Genomic DNA, 25,930 nt, shown 5'->3' with positions numbered 1-25,930 from the left:
AAATTCCCATTTCTTTATTAATATTCAGTAGTTGATAGGGATAGCTTTTGATAGATGCTTAAATTTTACTTTGTGTGTTACCCTAAAAACCTGGAATTTATATTTGTTCTTAAAAGAACTTTTGTATTCGAGTAATAAAAAAATCTTTTATTTTAAGTTTTATTTTCAACAGCTATTTACAAAAATGCCCTGCTTAAAGCACATTAAAATAGTGAATCAGTAAATGGATCCTCTAATTTTCTTTCTAAATAATTTTTTTTAAAAAATAAAAGAAAATGTAATAAAAAGATAAAGCCTTCAGAGAGAATTGCAGCAATTATATCTCCACAGCTACAATATAACCCAGAACTTTGCAAAGGCTTTGATTATTGAACCATGGCTGAAGTGAATAATTTGGCTTTCACTAAGAAAACAAGCACATTCATTCTCACCACAATGCAGAGAGGCAGTTTTAATTAAACCTTATCAAAAGATGAATAAAGAATAAACTCAATACCCACTCAACAGGACTCTATTTTCATCTGTTTAGTTTAAGCTTGCCATGTTCATGCAATAATTAACCACTGTCCAAGGAACGCTGGAGTTGTGTTAATGTTGGTAAAGATTTAATTAGTTCAATTATCTGGAGAGTATTGAAGGCTCAGCACAGTACCAATTTCTTCAGGCTTTATACATACCTCAGATGAAAATATATTAAACTGATATATAAGTGAACAAAGAAAACTTACTATTTCACTTCAGCTACTGAGTGAGTGTGTGTTTAATAATTTTATTACTCCTATTTTAAAATGAGGTTTCAGGAAGAGAATATGTTAGCTGTGACTTACCCATTCTTTCAGATCAACACTTCTTTTTTCTAAGTCAGCATATAAACATATTTTAAACAAAATTAGATTTACTTTAGAAAAGAAAACCCAATACTTCTTCACACAGGAGCAAGTATAGCTCCTTTTACATTTATTTTCCCCCCATCGCCTACATATTCTATACCTTTCATGGAAAGTGAGGCATTTAAGAAGCATTGAAAGCAGTGACACAGACAACTGTTTCAATCTGTCAGACAGCGTGGACAGACAGTAGGGATCGTTTCAGAAAATAGAGCGGCCCCCCAGCGGCCTGACCTTCCTGGTGGGAAAGTGAACACAGTGCGGTGCTTGACAAGCTCGACAACAAAGGAGTATATTTAGTTCCCCCAAATTCTGACACGCTTCTCACAGGAAAAACGCAAACCGGGACGAGGCGTCACCGACTACTGCTAACAAAGGGTTAATTTCTAATTGGAGATTGCACTGTTACCACCAAACAAAAAGGAAGAGACGAAAAAGTGAAAACATTACTTCAGTACACAGAGACTGCAAGCATTGCAATGAGCCTGCTTCCTATTTTTAAAAATTGTTCAGCTCCATATGAGATGCTATTGGAGATGCAAGCCCTCCAGATCTGTACGTGCGGCTCCTGCTGCCTTTGGTGGGAACAGAGCCCAGCAACGGGAGCATGAGAAGATCTTCCTCTTTGTGCTACTAAAATATTATCATTAGCTATTCTTTAGAAGGGGTGTTTGAATAAACCACATTCATTTTCCTGTAAGGTTTAAATGACATGTTTATTACTGCCGCAGTCCATCCTTTGTTTTCCCAACACTGTGTTTTGGAGTATGAGTTTTTAATAATTGGTGAAAGCTGCACAAAGATGGCCAGCATGTGAGAAAATCACATGAGTTTATTTCCTTGAGGAGGTAAGAAATATGGGAGGATGTTAGCATTTTCTTATGAAGCAATAAAAACTTATGAGTCAATATAAAAGTTACTGTTATGAAACTGCATACTGCATTATACCCAGGTTGCAGTCAAACTGCCTGCTTGTCTCTGTGGGCAGGGAAAAACTACTTTATGGATAGCACTGCTACACTTCCCAGCAGCAAATACCATTTGGTGAACAACCCTTGTAACTCACTGTACCTTATTTTCTGCTACTCTTGTCAGTTGGCAAAATGTAAACACTTCAAGGCACAAATTAAACTAATATAAGAAGGTGTCAACTGCACATTTGAGTGCCAGCTGAAGCCCCAGTGCAGCTCCATTTTGGCCAAAATTTGATGTTCCCTTCCAGTTTTCTCTGGGGTGGAAGAGAAAGGGAAATGCTGAAATTGATTCATGCTTTTCTTGAGTCCAGATGGCAGATAATGCTCAGCAAGTAACTGGATACAGCACATTCTCTATTAACCACCTCCCCTTCTGGCACTTGATTTTTAAGTTGCATCAACACTCTGAAGACCAGAGGTGCCTGATAACCCATCCCTCATCAAGTTGCGTCTGCCTGGTGTTTCTGTGAGGTTTTATGACAACCATGTGGGAGCAACCAAAGCTAACAGATGATTAAGTAGTTAATTATTCACATTTATCACAGCTAAACAAAAACTAAGCTAAAACACCAGTTTCTGTCTCTGAGTAAGCACAGAGAAGCGTCTGAGGCTAAAAAAACACCCCAAGCAAGTCACAGCATGTACAACTGAGCAAATTTTCACCAGATGTGTAGTCATTTATTAACATGAAAATTGTTGTAATTTTTTTCCTTAATTATAACTATTGAACAACTGCAGAGTGAACACAAATATATCCATATAGATATATCCAACCTCATATTCTTTGGCATCTTAGAAATTGCCTCATGTTCTTTCCCAGGATTTGACAAAGCCTTAAAGATAGTACTCATTTTTATTATAGAAAATTCAAGCAATATTCAAGCAAGGACTTTGCTGCCCCTTACACTCACAAAGCATGGCAGGGATATGCGTTGCTTTACTAATAGCTACAAAGCTGATGAGAAAATGAGCTAACTAAATATGTAGCGATATATTTATAGAACTCATTTTATAGTATTATATAAACTATTTGCATAAGTAATGTGATCTTTACTGTGATCCACATAAATAATTATTACCTAAAATCATTATGACTAAGGCAATCACACAAAACTTAAGGCAACAAAAAGCAAAAGCCATCGAGCTCAGGTGCTATAATGTTACATTGCCTATTTGGTCCCTAAATATTAATTATATCCCTGAGATGATATACACTTCTGTTCACAAACCTCTCCACATTGAGAGGGGGAGTCGCAAAAGTATCCTGACAGCCGGTAGCCCCCCGGTACCAGCTTGCGACAACTTCCTTCCATGTGAAAATCTTGGAAGGTGGTAGTATGCATTGTAAGTGGATAGTAACTCCAAGGAGGATTAATTTGCTTGCCAACACTTTTAAATAGGTTTGTTTTTTCTTAAAAGCACAAACCAGTTACTTTATCTAGAAAAGTTCTAGGCATTGACTGGGTCTGCTACAGATTGTCTACAAAAGAGGTTTAGTTTGGGACTTCTGGCTCATCTCTCAGGTGAGAAAAAAAAAATTACAAAGTGCAGAAGAGTTCTTTGTAGAGGCACAATCCTTTATCCCAACTGAATTTGAAAACACTATTTTCAGTTGGCAGGAAACTGTCTACTTGCTTAACAAAGGCCTGTTTTGGAGGAGGCAGCAATCGTTTGGCTGCCTTAAGCCAGAAGAGCATCTGATTTTTCTTCTCTCTCAACTTTCTAACATAATTTTCCTAGTTTTCTCCTAGTCTGAAAACATTATGTGATATGTGACTTCAGATGAGAGGTATCGGGGAACTTTGTCTACACCAAAAAAGGAACTTCAGGATATTTTGTGCAGACAGTGAAGAGAACATGTTCAGTTTTGCAGTATAAGTAATTTTTACCATACAAATTCATCACTTTTGTGTTAGCAAAGAGGAATACTTTGAGTCTTTCGATTTAGAAGATCTTCAAACAGACAATAGTGTGTAAACAATCCCAAAGTACATAATTTTACTAGAAAAACCTCCAGTCTGTGAGCAAGGGCTTCAGAAAGGCCCCTTCATCAGATTTCCTTCTGCTCTTCACCCTGAACAAAGCCTTGGCTGACAATACTGAAATCTCCTCCTTTCTTCGGATTAAACCTCCTTTGCAGGAGAAGTATGCAAATGCTATACGTGTTTCCCTTGCTGAGGCTACTCTAACCCAGCTATCTTTTTTCACTGTCTATTTTACTCTGGCAGACCATCCCACCGGCTGACAGGGAGACCAGCCTTCCAATTCAATATCTTTCACAACACTGACAGTTGGATGCTGGGGCCTGCCATGAACTCTAAAAGGAGCTCATTTAGTCATAATTAACTATTCCCTGCATATTTCCTAAGGTATGGTAATTGTGCTAAAAGCCAACAAGTGAAGCATTCATTCTGGTTTTCTTTTAAACTTTTATTTTTCCACAGCAGTCTCTCCTCCCTCCTTTTTTTTTTTAAAAAAAAAAAAATCTTTTCTTTCTTTCTTTTCCTCCTCCCTGGAAACATTTAGAGTAAAGAAAGGCAATGACGGTGGAGATAGGGAGCTGCAGAAAACGGTGATGTAGGCAGTTCAAAAGGCAAAGTCTGCCATACGATACAGGACCCCATGGCAGCACTGAGCTATTCAGCTGGGTAAAACATAAAGAAAAATTAAATGAGTAGAATAAAGCTATGTCATTAATACAAAATGATGGACATCCTATTTGGGTAACAAGGAGTCATGAATATACATTTCTAATTCCTTAGATATGGTGATAAGTGATCTCAGTTTCCATTAGCACCAAAGCATACATATTTGACCAACCTAAATCTTCAAAACTTATGCAGATGTAATGCTCTTTGCACACTACTCGCCCCCCTCCCCACAATGCACTCACAGACAGGGTCCCACAGCACAGTGGGGGTTCTCACAGGAATAAGGGATCCAGCCCTATACACAGACCATGTTTTTTCATGTTGAGATGGAAAGCCTTGGGAAGCCGACACAGATTATTTACCTTAATAGGCAAAATGTGACCTCATGTCTGCCCTTATCTGTTTTCTGGTTTAGGTTAAAAGAAGGAAAGGCTGACAGCACTCTCAGTTTACCTACTGCCTTTGTGTCTGCTGGAATTCTGTTGTCTTTCAGAAAGTCTGGGGCTTACAGGATACCTATCCATGATAAACATGCATAGTCCACAAACAAAAGTAAGTGACGACAAAGCTAAATCTCTTCCCAGTCCAATCTCCTTTCCACTCGTATGTGCACCAGGAGCAAAGAAATCACTGGCTTTTGCAAAGAATCCACCATGGGGCTGGGGTGTGTGTGTGTGTGAGGGGTGTTAATACTGCCAATTCAGCACCTGCATCAAAAGGCCCAAACACAGCACTGAGCTTCATTATTACACAGCATTTTTCCAGTGCCATAAAATGTGCTTTCCATGAACAAGGTGGATAAAATCCATGATCTACAGATTTTACATTGTTGGTTTCAGTGACAATATAAGAAATGAATTAATAAAGAGATAAGGGAGAGAGAGGGCAAAGCTTCAGACAACAAGGTTACGGAACAACTAGTTTTACTTATGTTCACATAGTCATGATTCTGGTTTCACTTTTCAGTAGTGTTCACCTACCTTTAGCACTTACCCTTACACTACATTTGCTTTAAACTTTTAGAATAGCTCAGAATAAAAAGACTTTGCAATTTATTTGTTTTTTTTCAAACGCTACAGGACAACCACCTTTTAAAGAATTAATCTTAAAGAGCAGAGTGGATAAAATGCTTCTAAAAATCCTTTTCTCCTCCCCTTTATTTCTTTATTTCTATACCAAATTTGTGGATCAATGTGGCTTGCAATGGTAGGAAAAGAACACATTAAGAGCCAAGCTGACAAGCTCTTAATGGAAAGTAATTGCATATGGTATTTAAATAAAGATGATCAACTATTTTATCATCATGGTTTGGGGTTTTTTGTCTTAGGGGAGGAGGTTTAGGGCGAGTGCTGTTTGTTCTACTTCTGTGACTTATCATGATCACAACACACAATGGTTTAACAACAGAAATTTGGAATATCTAGTAAAAACTCCTCTCGATAGGAAATGTAAATTTTTATGCTTTCACAATGTTAGCAAAAAATTATGCTTGTTTTCATGGAAATAAAAGACATGGGAAACACTTCATAGAGAAGAATCTTTGCAGATTTCATCTGGTGGAGCTCCTGCTTTTTTTGCCCACAGTGTTCTAGCTGCTCTCGAGCAACATTGCTTCCTATAGTCCTGCAGTTGAAAGACTTTTTCTACCTCTTATGCTTCTTGAAGGACCCATGCATTCCAACTGAGCATTCCAACTTTCTGTCTTCCACAGTAACTCACAGTAAGAGAATTAAGATTTCTAAATCACTCTGCTCAACTGAGGTACATATCAAACATCTTTCTAAATCCACAGGTGTGCTGCAGTTTCTTTACCCTACATTTAGGAGTCTGGCAGAAAGAGAGATTAGTATGTTCTGCTGTTTGGTGACATAAGCAATGCTGTGACTTTTAGTAATGCTCCGACTTTCAGTATCACACAAGCTGGTGCAGTAGTTTCTCAGAAAGCTGTGAGGTTCCAAGATTATTTTAGGGAGTGAGGAGTACAGCCCACAGAAGAGACCAAGTCCAGGACTTGAAAATTCAGAAAGTCTCAGCTTTTAAGTTCTCTGAGGAAATATGGCAAGGGTTAACAATCCAAAAGCAATGCTCCATCTGCTAAGAAAATAAAGATCAGTACTTAAACATAAAGTTCCTGGTCAAGGATTTTGACAGGGTCAGGTCAAGAAATCCTCAATGTGCCTCCATCTATCTAAACACAGCTCCTTGAAGATTTAGTAATACATGTAAATAGCTTGTGGGATATTTAATATAGGGGTAGGGCTTAGTAAAAAAAAAAAAAAAGGGGGTGAGGCAAAGTTCTAAAAAAGAATTTTGAGACAGAGATATCCATTTACTGAGGCCCACGGCTAAAAAGTGAATGATATCCAAGTCAAGGACTACAGACACACATTAAAAAAATTACATGGCCCAATACTAAGTTCAGTTTATGGATTGTTTTATACTTCCCTATTTAATTTGAAATATAATACATAAAACAAAAGCTGAAATGTTACTGATTGAACCACATTTCATCAACAGCTGCTCATGTTACACAGAGTTGTTTAGATGACCTTGGCCTCACCGGATTTTTCCAACACTCCCTACACATCCACCCCCCAAAAAAAGACAGAGGCAATTCACACACCAAGTGCTTTTACACACAAGTAATGATAAAAAGAGTTACTGACGTGGAACATGGACCACATGTTAGAGCTTCTTCTTAGATGAAAAGTTATGTACAAAGATGAGTAACTTTGCAGAATGAACACTAGCAAGTTCCAGTGATTTCTCAGAAATACGGGGGAGAAAAGATGTACTAATCAGATGATTAATATGTGATTCTCCCACTCACTGTTCCTGCCTGATCTTCCCTAGAGAGTCAAGGAACAAAGCAGGGTTATTTTAGGATAGAAAAATCATTATTTGAGTGAATGACAAGCAACTGCAGAAAAATAAGTTTGAGGGCATTTACTAATAAGCAAGACATTTACTAATTCCTTCCTGGCTACTGTTCTTCATTTGGATTATGAAGTTCCTAGAAGCTAAGATAACGCTGAGTCAGTTTTGAAAAAATAGCAGTTGTCTGGTTAAAAAAGAAATGAGGAATAATGGCCAAATTCTTTCTTCAGCTTTGGGCTACATTTCTTTCACTTGCCAGAAAATGTAGCTTTGTAGGAAATATTAATTGATTTTTCTAATTCTGAGTGATAAGTTCTTTGGTCATGAACCTAGGACACACACAGGTCACTAACCTGGGTCACACACAGTCCCAGGAAAGCTTATCTGGACTTGCCTGACTTCCAAGCCAAAACATCCTTCTTTTCATGTCCAAGCAGCTGCTGCCAGATGCAGACAGACACTATAGCCACCACACGTCTCTCAAATGTATCTCAGGGTTAAAGTCTAGCAGGTCTGTCCAGTGCTTACTGATCCTTGTTTTTACTCCAGTGAGCTAATGGAGTTGGAGATTTCCCAGACAGTTTGCTCCCTTTTCCCAACAGAAGTCTAATTTTCCAACTCCATTCAAACAATTTCAATGTATATCACTTCCCCAAACAAAGCACTAGAGCAGACATTGAGCAATTAATACCTTCTGAACTTCTCAAGCTCTATTTGAATTTTTTACTTAAATAGTAGTTGGGCATCTGGAGAGTTACCCAAGGTGGGAAAAATTCTGCCATGGGATCTGCATAGAGGATATTTTTATTATAATATTCTGCTCTCTTTATTGAAACTTGCAAAGGACTAAGCCTATGCATTCATTAGCACAGCCTCTGGCAGACAACATTCACAGTGCCCATCTGAAAGAACTTTGTGCTAAAACATTATCTGAAAGGTAAGGAATGCTTGTGTTTACAGTGCTTAAATAACTCTTTTTGGCAAACTAGCAGAATTTTAATGCTGAGCTTTTTATATGAAACACAAAACAGGAAACACTCATCTGCAAGTGTCTGTATAAATATTTTGATTAAGAGAGTCCTTTTAAAAAATCTGATTCTGATTCACGTTAGCTGAATAAAGGGAAATTCACCAAACAGCCTGTGGTTACTCAATAAATCAAACCCTGGCTACTCCATTACCAACTTTACAATGTTGATGGACAGGGCAAAATGAAAGCTGAAAAAAAAATCATCAAGGATCTGAACACTAAGCAAACATTCCTCAGCATTCAACCAAGAGACTGCTAAAGCATGAGCTGCAAACTTCTGAGAAAAGTACGCTTAATATATAAAAGAAAAAATACCGTAACAAGAAGAGATGTAGCTTGCAAAATAGTTCTTCAAGAACAGCTTGCAGCTTTTAAATCTCATTTACACAGCCAGAGATGGTATTGTTGTGTCTACATTAGTTTTGATAAGGGAGCCAGCCCTACTCTGATTGAAGTCTATAGCATTCTCCCATTGTCTTCAGGAGCAGAGCTAGACTCAAAGCCTCACAAAGATAGCAGGATAAAAGACTCTGGAAGGTACCATGATCCCATCTTATATTCTTAACATTTCTAAAAAAAACTATGGGGAAAAAAAAAATCGATGCCGTTCTTTCCTATTGAGATGCAATATGCCTTTTATATGAAAATACAGACCAGTGAAGCAAATTAATGGTTAGCAACATTAAAAGCCAGGGGCTAGCTAAACTGCCTGGGATGGAGAGTTTGCCTGCAGTTTTACCACAGCAGAGTGTCTTGGAGAAGGCTAAGTATTTTTTAATGCTGGTATTTTATATAAGCATTATCTAAGTCCTTGACAGGCAGCAGACCCTGTAGTCTTCATTTCAGATTAAATTTTATACACAAAATCTAAATGCTTTATTTATTTTTTAAATCCTTACTTTCTAAGGGTATGTAGTTTTTCCTGGAAAGGAAATTTGATCATGCAGCTGAAACTGCATTCTGATTTTATGCAGTCTGACTAAGCATTAAAAATGAGCTGTTATAATTCAACTTGTAACAGAAACACGTCTTTTTACAACAGCGGTTTGCAAAAAGCCCCCAACCTCACTGCATCCAGAAACCAAAACACTGTCCTGTGTTAATAATGAATGCAGCTTATATCTACCACATTCTGTTAAATTGCTAAAATTGGCCAGATAAACCATTTGAGAGTATGTCAGGTTTAATTAATACAACATGACCTGATCATTTCCACAGCTGGGAAGAAAGAAGTTGGCATTCTTTAAATCCAGAGCTCAACCTGGAGATTATGCTAAGTTGCTTCATTCATAGTCCACACTTCTCTGCACTTGTCAGAAGGACAGCATTTGTCCCCTCTAGTGATAAACAAATTATACATGAAATCAATTCCACTTCACAATAATTTTCCCTATTGGGTATTATCTTTCCTTCTCTGCTCCCTCCAGTTAAGCTTGCATCCTGTAACTTGCTAATGAGCTGGGGGCTTTCTGTTCCAGGTGGCACCCCCTGCCTCGAAGTCATGACATTTCCCATTTTGAATGCTGCTGGCATTTTTCGACAGCTCCTGCTAACTAGCCTTTTTGACCTGCACTAAGAGGAACTCATCTGATCGAATCCTCTAACCTGCCAATCATGCTAGCAAATGATCTTCACAGTCACTCCCAAGGCAGGAGGGGGGAAAAAAAAAAGTGGAGAGCAAGAGAGGGGGAGCAAAAGAGAAAGCTAGGGAGAGAGTGATGGAGTAAGCAAGCAGGCAGCTTCTGCAGCTACCTAATGAGAGTACTTTAAGTGTCTGAGGCAGCTGAAACATTGAAAAACTGGTGAGAAAATTAGGACAGAACTGAATGCCTGGTGCTGTAATTACTGATTTCTTTCTACCCTGAGATCATTTTGAGAGCAATACCTCTGAGATGTGCCATTTTCTGAAGAACACAAGTTAATTTTACCATATAAATAGAAAACAGATATATTTTTCCTTGCCACCATCAATATGCAAACCTCACAATTCTGCTCTGCCAAATGGCGTTCTTTTCAGAATTAATTAGGAGCTGTAAGCTCGTTAAAGTAGTGTCTTCACCTAGGAATGATTATGAATATTTTTTGTTGATGATGCAAACCATAAATAGCATTTTTAACCTAATTTAAATGCTGGCAACATTTACACCTCTGTATTTACGGCTGTCTGCACAAAGATACATAAAACAACAAATACAGAATCTACATAGTCTAGATGTGACTTTGTGGGCTGAAACCAAGCAGAGTCATGATAATGACTCAGTTGTTTTGATTTTGTTCTTTTTATGATGTGACAGATTACTTACTGCTGAATCTTTCAAGCATACAAAGACAGATTTAGCTGTGTACATTTTCTTTGCCTTCAGATAACTAGTTTTGTTCTCCAGTAAACTTAGCAGGTGGACTGTAAGCTAACTAGATTTTAATACACATGCAATTTACATATTGAACAAGAGAGGTATTTAAGTGATTGTACAATAAAAATTTCAGGAAGAAAACTCCAATAAAAAGGCTTATACCATATTACATTATGTGACTGTATTGTTACAATATATATGCCAGAAAATAAGACATGATCTGCCTTATATTAATGTCAAAAGACTGTTACAGAAACGGATGTACAGAATTAATAGCTAGGTACTAAGAGAAGAGAATGATCACTCATAATTACTAGTTCAAAATATTTGTATGTATTAATAATTTATAAAAAGACCACAAAATTATGGAAATACCCAATACTGTTTCCACTTCTTAAAATAGTCAAGTATACTGGTTTAGTGTTATTCTTCTATATAATGCATTTTAATTGGAGATTTTAGTATTTTTTCCTGATTTTTTTCTGATTTTCCTCCTCAGACTTTTCATTGCCACTAACAATAGAAGCCTGTGGGTAAATTATCCACCCTCATCCCTGCTTATGAGGCAGAATAAATTAATGTATTTTTATTAACCGAGTTATAAACTACTGCTGCATTTTTAGGCAACAATCTTCCCACAACTAGGAGCGTTCAGGGTACATTTAATTTAATGGGTGTTGCCTTCAGAGGCAATTTTGCAGTGGGTGGTTTAGTTTCTTTGTTTTGTACAGAATCAGGCCATGTAAACTACAGGCTCAAAATAGCAACACAAAGCTCACTCCCTACAGAAACAATTCTGGTATATGGCATTACTAAAACTCATTTTTTGTTTACAATTTGGCTGAAAAGTAAAATGTTCTGTTAATTCTGAATGCTGTAAATGCTGCCTGAGAGGCAATGTCTCTCATTAGCTTTGCTGTCTCTCTGGGTAACAGGCCATGTGTCAGCACTGGAAGCCTCTGCTTTGTCTGGAAACCTCAGTTTCTCCCCTTCAGTGGTTCCACTTTTCCTCTTAGACAAAGCCTAACTGAGGAGTCACGTGAGAAAATAATCCTAAAGGAGAGGTGACTGTCCATGGGAGAATAGGGAGTTTAGACCCGCTTCTGCCTCCCTCCCAGTCATTGTCATTTATACATTGTCCTCTTTGCATTCAAATGTCATCCCAGACTATCAGCCTACTGCAACCCAAACGGCCTTTCATGCCTGGACACTTCTTAAAAGCATCAACAGACCACAAAGACTGTCTAGCGGGATTTGCTTGCTATCCTAATATTAATAATGCAATACAGCACACTTATGGCACAGAGGATTCCATCTTCTGTATCCTAAACTTCAGAGCAAACAAACTGGAAAGACAGACAAACATGCATTCATGTAAATATCACTAATATCTTTCCTGCAGAATAAGTGACTGTTAAATTTAAAAACTCTACACTAAAAATTACTTGAAAAGGAACCTTCACAGTGCTGAAGGCAAGTTTTGATGCATTAGAAATGAAATTAAAACAGGCTCCAGACTATGAAATAGCAGAATAAAATATGACATTGTTCCTTGACAAAAGTTCATCCACAATACTAGTAATGCTTTCCCTTCTGTCAGCTGTGCAGCAGGTTAGGCCATGAAATATGGCAACTTAAAAAAAAATAAATCATGCTAGTAAGCAGGTAGCCACTAATTTCACAGAGAACAACACAGAATGTATAATTGCAAGGAAGACATTAATCTCTCCTAGCTATGGAGGTTTGAAATGTTCTACCAAGTACAGTAGGTAACAATAACTGTGAAGTCATCTCTCTGTCCTGCTTCCTCTTTCCTCCTTCTTCCTCCATCCCTAAAGAAACTCCCAAGCTCTCTCTCTTCCCAGAATCCTGTCCACGATTTTGGAAATCCTGTTCACACTTACTTATTTCCATCTACTTATTTCCAGGCATATATGCTGTCCTGGTCTGTCTACAGGTCAGACAAGCTCTCAGCACCAGTGTTCAGCTGGCTTAACAAGACCATGAGGTGTTCTTCACCGATTCACCTTCCGTAACTCTATGAATTATTTGGATAAAAATCTGATAAGGATTTTTATCATGAAAGCCATGATACTGTATTCCACTACTTAATACTGAGTGCAATTAAGTGTCAGTGTATTTCACATGACAACAGACAAAGCGAGCTATTACAGGACTGACACAGAAACATCATTAAATATATTTTGAAGTTCCATGAACTCCTTGATTGGGTGGTGGGTTCCCTTTAGTGTGGCATACTGGGTGACCTGATGAACTTCTTTATGGACAGTTGCTCCATCTTTAATTCCCACATGTCACTTAAGTGAAAAAAGCAGTTTATATGAGGACAGCCTTGCACTGGCCAGCTATTTGTTCAGTCCATTTCTCTCTCTACAAAGAGTCTACTGAATACAGTGGGATTTTCTTTACAGCTCAATAGAAGACAAAATTCAGTCTCTAGCTCTTATTTTAGACTAACAGGAATAAGACAATAAATTATTAGATATCAAGCGGAGAATGTGGTCCAGTGCCTGGAGTTTTTCCCTTGTGTTTTAAATTTAGGGCATATTCTATCAGTGTGGTGATCTTATTCTTTGATATTAAGTAAAGCTGGAACAGTCACATAAAATCATTATGTTGTTAACTTAAGAAAATAATGGCACTAAAATTATTAGCCAAAAAGTATCATGGATTCTTCTGTTATCTTTCACACCTTAATACTAATTTAACATTTTACAAAATTGATGTTACAATTTCAGCTCTGTTTAGTACTGTCATTACTAGACTCAAACCCAAATAGCTTTCAGCTGCCCACCACAACTGCATCTTATTAGCCTCTTCATGTAAGCCAATTTATGCAAATCCAGTATTAGTTAAATAATTAAACTGACCCTCGACATTCATGTTATAGACATTGTCTGGCACTAAAAGATGCAAGAGAAATTCAAATCTCGCATCTTCAGCACTTAGGCTTCCGTCTTTTCAACTGCAGCAGCACAATGTCTGTTTGTACACATCTATATGAATCCATCTATTAAAAAAAAAAAGGTGAATTTAAAAAATGGAACTGTTAACTGCTGTGCTTTCATAGCCCTGCTTTTCTCTCCCATGCCAGGTTTACATTGAATTTCAAGACCTTGCACCTACAAAACAAGACTGGCTACTTTAAGCTTTGATTAAATAAACAATGACAAAATCTGGCTGAAAAAAAGTAACTCAGTCCAGAATTTCTCTTTTTTACAGACCTTTCTCGACTGTAATTACTACAGTTTTCTCCTCTGAAGCTGGAGAGATGAAGCCTTAGAAGCACAGTAAATGGTTTTCCAGAGTTATTCAGCAACACTGGGATAGTCAGGACAGAGTAAATGCAGGGAAATGACTTTTCAATACTGACTGCTGGACACATACATTGCTGGACTACAGCTTCCCTGTGGCTTGACTAGGGCAAAGGAGGCAAAAGTTACGTCTCCACACAGCAGTGCTGAAGAGGCACACTTACACAATTTGTAAATGTCAAATTGAAGATGACAAACAAAAAATGAAACTCTTTGGATGCCGATGCAACAACAGTCACTTCTCTAGAAAGCAAAGAGAACAAGGTAATTTCACACAATGATTCTGTGCTGCTAAACATCCCTGGTCTGAAGCAACCAAATCAGAAATTTGCACTTTTTGCCATTATAGTGGTAACTGTCACCCCTGTTCAGCTTTATTCTGTTTTACACAGCTGAGCTGACCTGAATGATGCCATCATCCCCTCAATTGGCTGGGCTGGTGTCAGTTCTGGCTTAAATGGGCACAGAAGAAAGAATTTAGCATCCTGTAATTGAAATTCAGAATTGCTGGGATGCATGTGGGTGTGGTGAAGCAATACAAATAAAGACCACTTTTTGTTTTGCTCCAGTGAATTGTCAAAGAGATCTAGAAAGCCAAGGGATCTCATTATGGTAATACAGGTTAAATACTTTAAAAGCATATGGTGTTACTATCCTGAATGAAGCTGTCCCTGCTGGCTCCAGGATGCAGACAATAGGCCAGAAAGACATCTCGTGTCTTTGGTCCACCAATGGAAACCAGGGATTATCAATCACCATGAGAAAACATTGTGTGCGATCTAGTATCAGGTAACGGCTTGTCTTTTAAATTAAAATTTGTCTCAACCTCCTCCAGAAAAGAACAAGCTCTAGCCATGTATAACACCAGCCAAAGGAAAACAGAGCTCTACAGTTTCTTAAGGTCCATTATTTTCTCAATAAACAGTATATGTAGAGATGGGTGAATACAGAATACAATGTATCTCAACAATATATGTAAAGATGGGAAATGCTTCCACAGAGATGCTTCCTGCCCATGGGGAAAAAAAATATCCATGAAAACCAACAGGCACAAAATAAAAATGTTTTGCTTTATCACAAAGCGTTAAAGATGCTTGGATATGGCCAAAGTATTTATTTCCTTTCACCCACAAAGCTCTGTCTAATTCACTGTTGATAGATTCTTCGTTGTGAAATGGAGGTGATTATCACATATTTGCTAATTTTCTCCAGTAGGGAGCAGTCTCAACATTGACCTTGCTAAGTTCAAATGTCAGCTCTTTCCCCATGGGCACTTAAATAATGTGTTGTCACTCTCTTGGAGCCCATGACAATGACACAGCGTAGTCCACAAAGAACCTACTAGTTGACTGACCCTGACAGGGATTATCTAAGCTTTCAGAAATACGTCCTAGGCTACTGCTATTTCAAGGAGTTTTTGGGATTTGTAAGCAGCTCTGCTGCAGACAGGCAGCTGAAGCATTACAATATCCTAAAGATGGTAGAAATTCTTAGGGAATCAACAATTTCTTCTGCTGCTCCTTGCAGCTATTTTTGAGGGCAACAGATGAACTCTTTAACAAATTAGGATGGAGCCATTTAGTGGCTAGGGGTTGTAGGGCAAACAGCTGGATTTAATGATCTTGAAGGTCTTTTCCAACCCTGATGATGCTATGATTCTATGATTTACAAAGTAACTGCCTTTAACTCCTCTCCTCCACCAATTTGACAGAAATTGCTGCATCCAAAGTTGGCCAGTGGTTATTTACCCATGTCCCAGCCACTGTCAGGCAAAGCCCAGACTCTTTGCTTTCCAAACCCTAAAGAAAGGTGGATTTAGTTCAGTGGGTGCACAAATAGGGCAGTAACATTTGGCAGGAGTGTAGAGAGAACAGCAGGAGGTGATGATTTATTACATTATCACAGCAAGATTTGGCAGAGCTTCTTTGCTGGCGCTCTCAATTTTATTTCCTGTTCTGCCCTGAAAAAGGAAATTAGGAACCCCTGAAGGAAGGACCAGACACAAGACATAAAGGCCAGAATTTCCTTCCACACCATCAAGGTTCTGGAGGTTGTTCAAGATGGTTCCTTGTTTGGGTTTTTTTGTGTGCATGTCTTCTAATAAATTTCTTTACAATATGCAAATGTATAAAATTTATATTAAAAAAGAACCACTCCCCTCCACACACATCAGAAGATTTAGAGAGCAACTACCTACAATTTTTTGCTCTTTCACAGCTTCCTGATCGATACTGGAATACTTCAAAATTCCAGCCTTCCTAACTTCCTTACCACCTCTATATATGGATGAAATCAACTCAAGAAGATGGGTAAAACACATTATGTACCTGCCTCATCCAGGAGATAAGCTAGAAGTATGTATTTGCCTCTGTTTTTTTCATAATATGATATATTTCTTCCTATTTCCTAATGTTTTTTAACCCCACTAGCTCTGATGATATCTGCTTGTGCTCATTGACATTTTAACAGTTTGTAATGTTTGTTCCATTCCTCTAACTCTGCTTGTCCTTCTTACCTATTAGCTTCATGGTCCTGGAGAGCCACTGTTGTCTTTGTTTTTCATTCATCTTTTTGCTTCACACAGCCTTGTGAATGCAGACTTTATCTCGTAATAAATACCGCTTCCTTAATGCTGCTAACCTGCTTACTGCAACTCTAGTCTTCTGCTAAAATAACTGACTCAGCTCCTAATCAATGCAATTTACTGATTGAGCATCCTACTTGTCAGTAACTGCTCTACTGCTTGAAATCACAGCCACTTGCTATTTCAATCCAGCCTTCACCAGACCTCCTTCTCACATTATCAAAACTGCAGTCTTTTTTCCCCAACTCCTTTCACTTTCCACACTGACTCATGAGAAGATTTCTCATGGTTAGTGGTCTCATCCCTTTAAAGTTTTCCACCCATTCTAACAACTTCTCACCTAGGTCTGGGTTCCACATCCGTATTTCTTCTGCCTCCTCTGCTGTTCTAGTTTCATTAATTCTCAGCTCTCTACACTCTACAAGTAAGAGAACTTGTGGTTTGTGCTGCTACTCTTCCAGCATTACCTGCTACTCCCAATCTCATATCACAAAACAAATACTATGGCCAGGAACTGGTATTTTATTGCACTGTAAGCACCTAATGCAACCAAGTCCTAACCCACGGTGAAAACTGTAATCAATAATGTATACATGTCACAACATTTGTTAAGTGGCACCAGATAGTACACCATGAAAGGTAATATACTGTATTCAAGCTGTGGTTGAGCAGCCATAATAGTACATCCATGTACATCAAAGCCACACATGGTTCTCTTTCTGCTTAAGTATAAAATTTTAAAATTTCATCTCTATCTGCTTAAGTAGATACTCAGTAAGAATGATCAAGCGGTTCTCTTTTTGTGCTACTGACATGCTCTTTCACAATATAAACTTTCCATTGCATATTGTAGAAATTAAAAATCACATTTGCTGGGAAGCAACAGAAATGAGATTCTGTACATGAGAAATGTGACTTTCTATGAAAGCTTTCACACGAAAGGTCTTTAGCACAGTTGAGCACATTCTAGATTTACTTTAGATGGATGATACGTCATGTTAGAACAGAGAAGGTTGAAGAGATGTCTGTAGAGACACAGTCCCAGTAAAAAGCAGGGGATTAGCTTGTCAATAAAGTTGTAAACAGACTGCTGTGAGGCAGCCTCATTTCTGATGTTAGAAAAATCTTAAATGGTTTGTTGGCAAAGAGCTTGTGCAAAAATTGGGGCAGGCTGTCAAGACCCGTTTTTCAAAATCAAGTTTTTCAGTAGTTGCTGCCTGTCAGGCAAACAGCCTCCATAACATTACAGGGTTAAAAAAAAATTGCACATAAACATAAAACAGTAAAACTGAATATAATTCATTAGAGAAAGGTAAATCTAATATTGTAACAAGAAGACTTAGCTAAAGATGGACTTCATGAGAATATCAACTACATTTATATGAGACTAAACATTTCAATATGCACATGAGCAGCATGTGCATTTATCTCAGCTCCTAGAACCTTCCATAATAACCTGTTATAATGGACTCAACAGGCACAATAAGCAAAGCCGCTAGAGAAGGGAATACTGCTAATCCACAAGAGTCTGTCAAGTGGTAAATCCCACTGAACAAACACTGAGGTCATGCATGTGGGCAGAGAGTTAATGCTGTAACAACCACGATTCCCTTATTGTAATTTGGTAAGTAGCTTCTCTGCTCACCTGCCCTTTCTGTTCTACTCTTAAAATACCTGAAGTCATATGACACACTATTTCACTGCTGAGTAACTATGGCTAAAAAGATGGGGTACTGAATGAAAGCCATCCAAGAACAAAACCAGTTCTAGTAGATCCAGTGATACAGATAAATTTAATTAAGGTGACAGCACCTCTGTCTCCACCAAGAACATCCTTCTGCTATCAAGGCTACCAAACCTACTAAATGAGTAATTTCTTATCCTTGTCACAAAGTTTAACAGAAATGGCAAATGGTATTTTATTTCTCCATACCTTACCAGGGAAAAATATATTCATCCAAAATAAAGGCAACCTAGTGTACAAACTGTTGGCACCAACTTCTGCACTATTTTCAACCTGTTAATGACGCTGATTGTGCCTACAAGGCCAGGAACTTACACTCCTCGTATTGACCATCTACACTATAAAAACAGGTTATTTGCATGAACATGAGCAATTTAAGGAATGTGCAATTGAATTAAACAGTTGTTTCTCTAAAGAGAAATAAACAGTATTATCAAAGATATGCCTTCCATTATTCATGTCTTACCTGCATTATCAGTTGTGAACATAGGTATTCTTCAGTGCTTGCTATTTGATACACCTTTGCCATAACTATTGTTTTTTCCAAAGACTCTCATGCTTTCTCCAGTCTCTGGCTGTAATCTTACATTCGGTACAGTAAAAATAGAAGACACTGCAAAAAAAAGCGTGTCAGTTCAGAAACTTTGATTTTTCCCACAAAAGTAGTAATTTAAAAATAATTACAAATAAACACAACACTGAGTGTGTATATACAGCTTTTATACATAACACCTATTTATGCAAGTAAGCACTGTAAAAATTCTGAATGGAAGGAAGCTGCATGATGATGGAAGCTGTATGATGTAAACATTTTTAGCTGCACGCATCTTCTAAAAATACGTTTCCATGTTGTGTGTGTTTACTTGTCCTGTACACTGCTATATAATACTATTCTCTATTTTAAAAATTTGCTCTGAGAGCATTTACCAGTACATAAGAATGTGCAAAATGTAGTAAGTCTTTTTATAATTTGATGTCATGCATTACATCTTTAGAATCCTGATGCTAGTAGAACTGAGCTGTTTTGTTTGATTTCATTTTATTAACTGTTAAAGACAACTAGGCTTTTTAAAATTACCCCAACAACTCAAAAAGTTTCTACATAAAGCAACCCCCTTCTGCATGAATTGGAAAAACCTGGATGATTTCCATGTAACACCAGACAAGTAATTATTTGTAGACAGTATTATACTAACCAAGGGGATCAAACTGCAGATGGTTAAGGACTCACACACTGATGATATGGAAACAAATTTTTACTTAGGATGCCCCAAACTGTTGGGGAAAAATCACTGACTTTTAATACCTTCTGAGAAAAAAATGTCCATATAAAAATATCCTGGGAGAGCTGCCACTGCATGATTCCATGTGGTAATGTTAATAGACTGTTTAAAGAACTGATTGGGCCGTAACAGTTTATTTGATTTTGTACTACCAACTAGCATAGGTCTAAGTTTTTGGAGCTACTCTTTCATCTTTATGGCTTTAAAAGACCTGGCTATTGTTTTATGCACAAGATATTCCCACTCTATTTATGACATCTCAACTTGCATTTGATATTCTGCTATTCTGGCTAATATACATTATGAATGGCATATATTCTATGCAAATAAATCAACATGAGCTCTCAAATACTGTCTTGGATTGAGCCACGATGAAGCCATTTTTCCTTTTACTGATTTTTTTTTCCTTCAGTAAGCTTTCTTTTAACTAGCACCAGAGTGTTCCAACTAAGACTGATAATAGCGGAACGTTTTCTAACTGCTGGGTCTTCAAGGTCACACATTTGCTCTGCCGGCTCAGACAATACAGGGAGATCTATGACCCCCCTGCCCCCCGTAGGAGGCTGAGTTAGACAGACAGCAAAATTGGCCAGAGATATTCCATTCCATATATCTACGTAAGCTCAGGGGAAGGTCAGAGATCACAGAAGACAACTTCCTTCCTGTCTCTTCTTCCCTTCTCTTCTGTCCATGGAAGACATGGTACTCCAGAAAGAATTGAGTCAGAAAATGGAATTAATTTCAAAACCAGTCTTGTGACTGACTGGGCTAAAGAGCATGATGCATATATATATACCATATCCCGTACTATGCACAAGCCCCAGAGAAAACTGAAGGTACAATGGTCTGTTGAAAGCTACCCCAAATGAGAATATATGGGCATGTGCTGCTGGTACAGCCTAAGCAAACCTCCGGAACATTTGTGTGTCGCACAGAACGGGATTTCTCGGGACTGTTCGCAGCTCAGGAGATGCTGTGGGAGTTGCTGGGGGTGCAGGACGCAATAGAGGTTCTGTACATTTCTTGAATACATTTGTATATAATTGTTTATATTTTATTTTATCATTGGTGTTTAATTAAAGCTGTGTAGTTTAGCTTTCAATCCAGTAAAGTCTCTCTCTTTTTCTCTCTCTCCTTCTCTACCTGGGTGGGAGGCGGAGGGGATCGAGAGCATTGTTGTCGAACCCGAGTTAGACAGGGACAACAATTCATTGGCGCACGTGGTGCTCAATTTTAAGCCTAGATTATAACTATTCATTAATCAGGAGTGTTCAAAATTTCATCTCTGATGGGATGAATCCCTCAGATAGCAATGGGCAATAGTTCTGCTGAATTTCATGACAGATTGAAAACTGAACAGACACTTTCTGCAATGAATCTATTGGACCTTTTTCCAAATATGCAATTGTACTTGTGGTGTACAGCCAAGAGCATTCTGCACTGTGTAGTTGCTCTTGTTATTGTTTCATGGTTTATCTAGAGAACTGTGGCTATAATCAAGCCTACAATTACTGGCCTACTGATCCTAGGGGTTATGATATTGATCTTTATGGGGGCACTGTATGTGTACAGTTACAGTAAAAATCCTAAAGTGAACGGAATGGTCCATGTTGGTAATGCCAATAGCAGGTTCAATTTTACCTCTCCGTTTTCCTTCAAGCTGAATCTCCCAGTTCTTGATTTGAATAGCATTGTTCAAGTGGGGATGCTTCTGCTGAATGTTTATAATGTATTGTGGATACATAGGGTGAGGTGTTGCTCCACTCACTGCCAATCCCCGACAGGCAATGCTGCTGCCACTGTTGCTGCTACCACCCATGATGCCGCCACCACCACTGCTGCTGAGACCACCACTGATACTACTACAAAAACAGCTGTCTCTACAAGTGCTGCTACAAAGACAACTGCCTCTGCAAAGACCAAGTCCATTCCCTTTTGAATCAAACTGGTTAATCCTGTGACCAGGAGCAAAGCAAAGGTGAAATGCTCCTCCCTTTTTACGCGCTCCCATTTGAGACATCCAAAGTTTCTTCAAGCAATGACAGAGACTGAAATTGAGGAAGCAGATGATTCTAAATCAGTTGATGGAGCAGGTACCTCTTAAACAGATAAAAAATCAGGCCCTTCTCAAGCAGATAGAACAGCAGGCCCTCCTCAATCAGATGATGATGATGACCTTGTCCACCCTTTCTCTATGAAAGAACTGCGCCTCATGAGAAAGGATTTCACCCACCCTGATGGTGAGGGAATTCTTCCTTGGTTGCTCTGATGCTTTTGATAGTGGTGCTGAAACCTAGAACGTGGATGAGAGAGAAGCCAAGCAGTTGGGATCCCTGGCCAGAGATGTTGGTATTGATAGAGCACTTAGTAGTAAGATGGGAACTACCACCCTGTGGGACCGACTTCCTTCAGCTGTGAGACAGAGATACCCCCACAAGGGTGACATCGAACGGCACTGAAGCCGAACAGCCACTCTTGAAAAAGCCATCACATACTTGAGAGAAACAGCTGTGCGAGAGGTGATCTATGGTAACGATGGACTTACAAATCCTGATGACTTTCTGTGCGATACACAAATGTTCCAGAGGTTTGTGCAGGCTGTACCAGCAGCACATGCCCATATATTCTCCTTTAAAATAGCTTCATCCTGGCTCAAACCAGGACAAATACAAAGGCAGACATAGGGGAGGACTGAGGTTTTTTTTTAATAGTAAATAACAACTACACATGTTCAGTAGAAGAGGTTAATCTATAGATTACAGCTCAGATCTGAGATCAATGAAGGCTGTGTTGCTTCATAAATTGTACAGTATTGTATTGCATTCCCAAACAAGATGCCTTTAGCAGAACTGCACAGCTCCCACCTTTTTAATGTACTATTTATAAAAACTGGAAGTGGCTAGATGTTAGACAGAGCTTATCTGGAAACTGAAGTGCCATCCAAATGAAATGATGCCTTGACTTCAAACTGAACAAAACAAAAAAATCAAAACCTTGCTTCTCACATAAACTCGTTTTGCATGCATTTTTAAAATAAAGCACAAGATCAAAATTTTATTCTGTAAAATGTTACACAGAATAGAAACACACAGTCCTAAAGTCAAAATGAGATGAGAAATTGAAACATTTCTTTTTTACTTCTTCAATGTAGGCAGAGTCACCATACTTTTTAGAAATACCGTGATTCCAAAGAAACAATATTTTCTGATGGAAAATAATTTGACTGATTCCCACCCTGCCTATTTTTCTTTCTCCTCACTTGTGAGTCTATTCTTTGTTTTTAGTGTTACATCCCCAATTTTGTAATTCAGCACTAGGACCAAATTGGACAAAATGTATTCCACGATGAATACTATTCAGCACAGAGATTTGCAAAAAAGCAGTGCTGTCTTGATTAGGATGGGGTAGATTTTGCATGTACACACACTTCTGTTGTGCATAAAGACACAATGTGTTCATACCTACATTTAATTAATTATGAATATCAAGTGTTTCCCAATGTAAAATAGTAACCCAGGAAAGCTGAATCACAAAACCTGGTAATTTCACTCCACAGTAAACGTTTTCCCAACTATCCAAAGTACATGACTTCTTTGTTTTGTAAATACGTTTACAAGTATATCTAAGTCATACTAAATTGAAATGATTGTAGTATTTGATACTGGGATTGTCCTTTCTCGCATCTGGATTTATGCTTCATAATGATTATCTACTAGACACAGAAATAGTCGTTCTGTAACTCAAAATTTTACTCGAGGCATTTAGAAGAACCTTGCTTTAAAATATAATGATTTTCCATCTTTATTCTCCCCCCTTCAAAAGGTTTCACTGCTCCTGATGTTTAACGTTATGCAAAGACGTGTTTCTGCCAATGAATATCGCCTTATGGTTATGCTTCTGCAAATAACCTGCTGTGAGCTGATAAAAGGATTAATGCAGCCAAAATTCTTAATCTGTGAAATTACAAATTAAATTCTCATATTAAAAATACCACCCTGAGGTATTTTTTGTGGTTTTAATTCCCCTCTGGTGTTCTGCATACATTGTGCTTGTTAATGACTAGGACAAGACTGTCTCTGTTGGCAGCCTGCTGCAGAGTGATAATGTGTAGGCATTTACTTCACTGATAGAACTGGATTTAACCACTGACTGATAAACTAAGTGGCAAGTGGGTAATAAGTCCATATTAACTGAAAAGTACGACTGCAGAATTCAGAATTCAAAATCCTGGCTAAACTAAGTCACACAGTCATAAGGATTGAGATGTCACTGCTGCAGAGTGATTTTTGTTTGCCATTTAGTGGAAAAAGGATAAATGAACTGGCATTCTTGATATTTCATTAGTCCTGAAGAAACTAATTTCTTTGCATCAGTTCCAGCAAAGGCAGTCTTAATTTACACTGCCATCCCTTGAATTTTCAGTTTATGAAGTACTGCAGAGAGAAAACTGAGTGGTGGGCTAGCATGGCAGAGGAGGAAACTGGCAATCTTTTTGCAGAGCAAGGACATGGTCTATGACAGAGCTAGTGATGGACCAATATTAATGGTGCTAGTTTGATTTTAATGTTTGTATTCTACCGACAGGAGAGTGCTCTTCAGAGCAGGCCTTGGGAAAGGGTAATTGGTCAACCAGGCCATAGAACCAGCTCAAAATGTAACAACTACAAATGCCACGGATGGAAAAGATAAACTTTTGGAAGACTGAAGTCTTCATACTGAAAACTGATGTAAACAGAATCTATTGTGGATTAATATTCAGAAAGGGGGATAATTTTTCACAGGCAAAATTTTAAATCAGCCATAGTTACACACACGTGCTATTGCTGCATCTCTGAACTTTTTGCCTTAGAGTACTGGATGTAGATCTTTTGCTAATGGATATATGTTTGAAAGCAGAAAATAACATAGTGTTCTAATTCAAGCATGCTTCTCTTGTTCACATTGAGATAGAGCAAAATGCTGATTGTCATTCCCCTGTGAAAGTTCTTTTTAATAACAGAACTTTCTCTATATAAAAAATATCATGCATGATATTATGTTTCCCCAGAATAAACGGTAGTGTGCTTTTAACACTGGAAAAATATATGAACAAGTATAATATGAATTACAATTAATAAAGAGAGAATTGACAGCATACGATGATAGGAACATTTTTGCCAAGTCAACTGGAATGCATTGTTTCATAAAAGAAATAAAAATATGTATGTAAACACTAAAAGAATTCCTAGTTAATAATCTGCCATTGTCTTCTTACACAGTCTCATACAGCAAATTAACTGATTGTCTACTTTGGGTTTCTCAGACTTCTGAATTCTGAGCCCTTTTTTAAAGGTTACTGTTATAACAGATAGAGATTCTGTGCCTCAAACATGGCTGGATTTTTATCCTGTATGCTGCAGCTAGTTAAGAAGTACTGTACGTTACAAAGTGAAAAGCACTAAATATGTAAATTGTATTTTTCCTTTTGCTTTATGACAATTCAGATAATTCTCTTGGCTGCACACATAATCAAATACAAAGATAGCTGGCTGTAGACTGCAGAGCAGAGATAGCAAAAAAAAAAAAAAAAAGAATCCATTTTTTCCTGTGTCAAGCTAACTATGGAATTTCAAGCTATACAATTTCACTCATGTATTTTGTGTGTGGCTGTGTATGTCCATGAAGCTGTCTGCAGGTGAAGGTTAGCATATGCTCATGCATCTGTATGAACTACCTTTCTGTTTTTAATCGATTTGGAGGTGGTTATACTCACTATCAGTTAACTCCCATAGCCGTGGGGGCAAATCACTGAAATACTCATGGCTCAGGGCTGCCTGTGCTGACAATCTGTTCTTTGGGAAACACTGGAGTAGTTTGGAGGCTAGATCTTCTGCGTGATTCACGTAGCTCAGCCTGAAACACAAACAAGAAGGTTTTTCTGAAAAACAATCCCATTATTACTAATTCCATCTGCAGTCAGCATGCTAAAACACCAAGTATTGCTAGCGAGGAAACAAGGTCTGTTTGGGAGCACTACCTGGAAAGATATTTCTCAGGTTAGGGAGACAACAAATTATTTCTGGATTGACAGCTCAAAATTAATATAAATTTTACAAATATAGAGCATATAATATATAACATGTATCCTAGTACACTAAAGGATCATAAGCAACGGTATCTTGAAAGCAACTGTTTTGATGCTTCCATTTACATTTTATTGAGTAGTACACCA

At 38.0% G+C, this 25,930-nt stretch overlaps 1 protein-coding gene across 5 annotated transcripts in view; it reads right to left on the bottom strand.

Moving 5' to 3' along the window:
• The window catches only part of CDK14 (cyclin dependent kinase 14), a 338,936-nt gene that overhangs the window by 63,288 nt on the left and 249,718 nt on the right, over positions 1 to 25,930 (bottom strand). For all 5 annotated transcript variants that reach the window (XM_051612199.1, XM_051612197.1, XM_051612200.1 and 2 more), the window contains 2 exons: positions 25,472 to 25,611; positions 18,903 to 19,049 (listed from right to left, as the gene is read on the bottom strand). In XM_051612199.1, coding sequence (XP_051468159.1) covers positions 18,934 to 19,049; positions 25,472 to 25,611 — 256 coding nt within the window. In that variant the 3' untranslated portion in view covers positions 18,903 to 18,933. The remainder of the gene's footprint in view (positions 1 to 18,902; positions 19,050 to 25,471; positions 25,612 to 25,930) is intronic.

The sequence above is a fragment of the Apus apus genome, chromosome 2 (genome assembly GCF_020740795.1).
Source record: "Apus apus isolate bApuApu2 chromosome 2, bApuApu2.pri.cur, whole genome shotgun sequence".
NCBI lineage: Eukaryota > Metazoa > Chordata > Aves > Apodiformes > Apodidae > Apus > Apus apus.
This window is presented reverse-complemented; position numbering and strand designations above follow the sequence as displayed.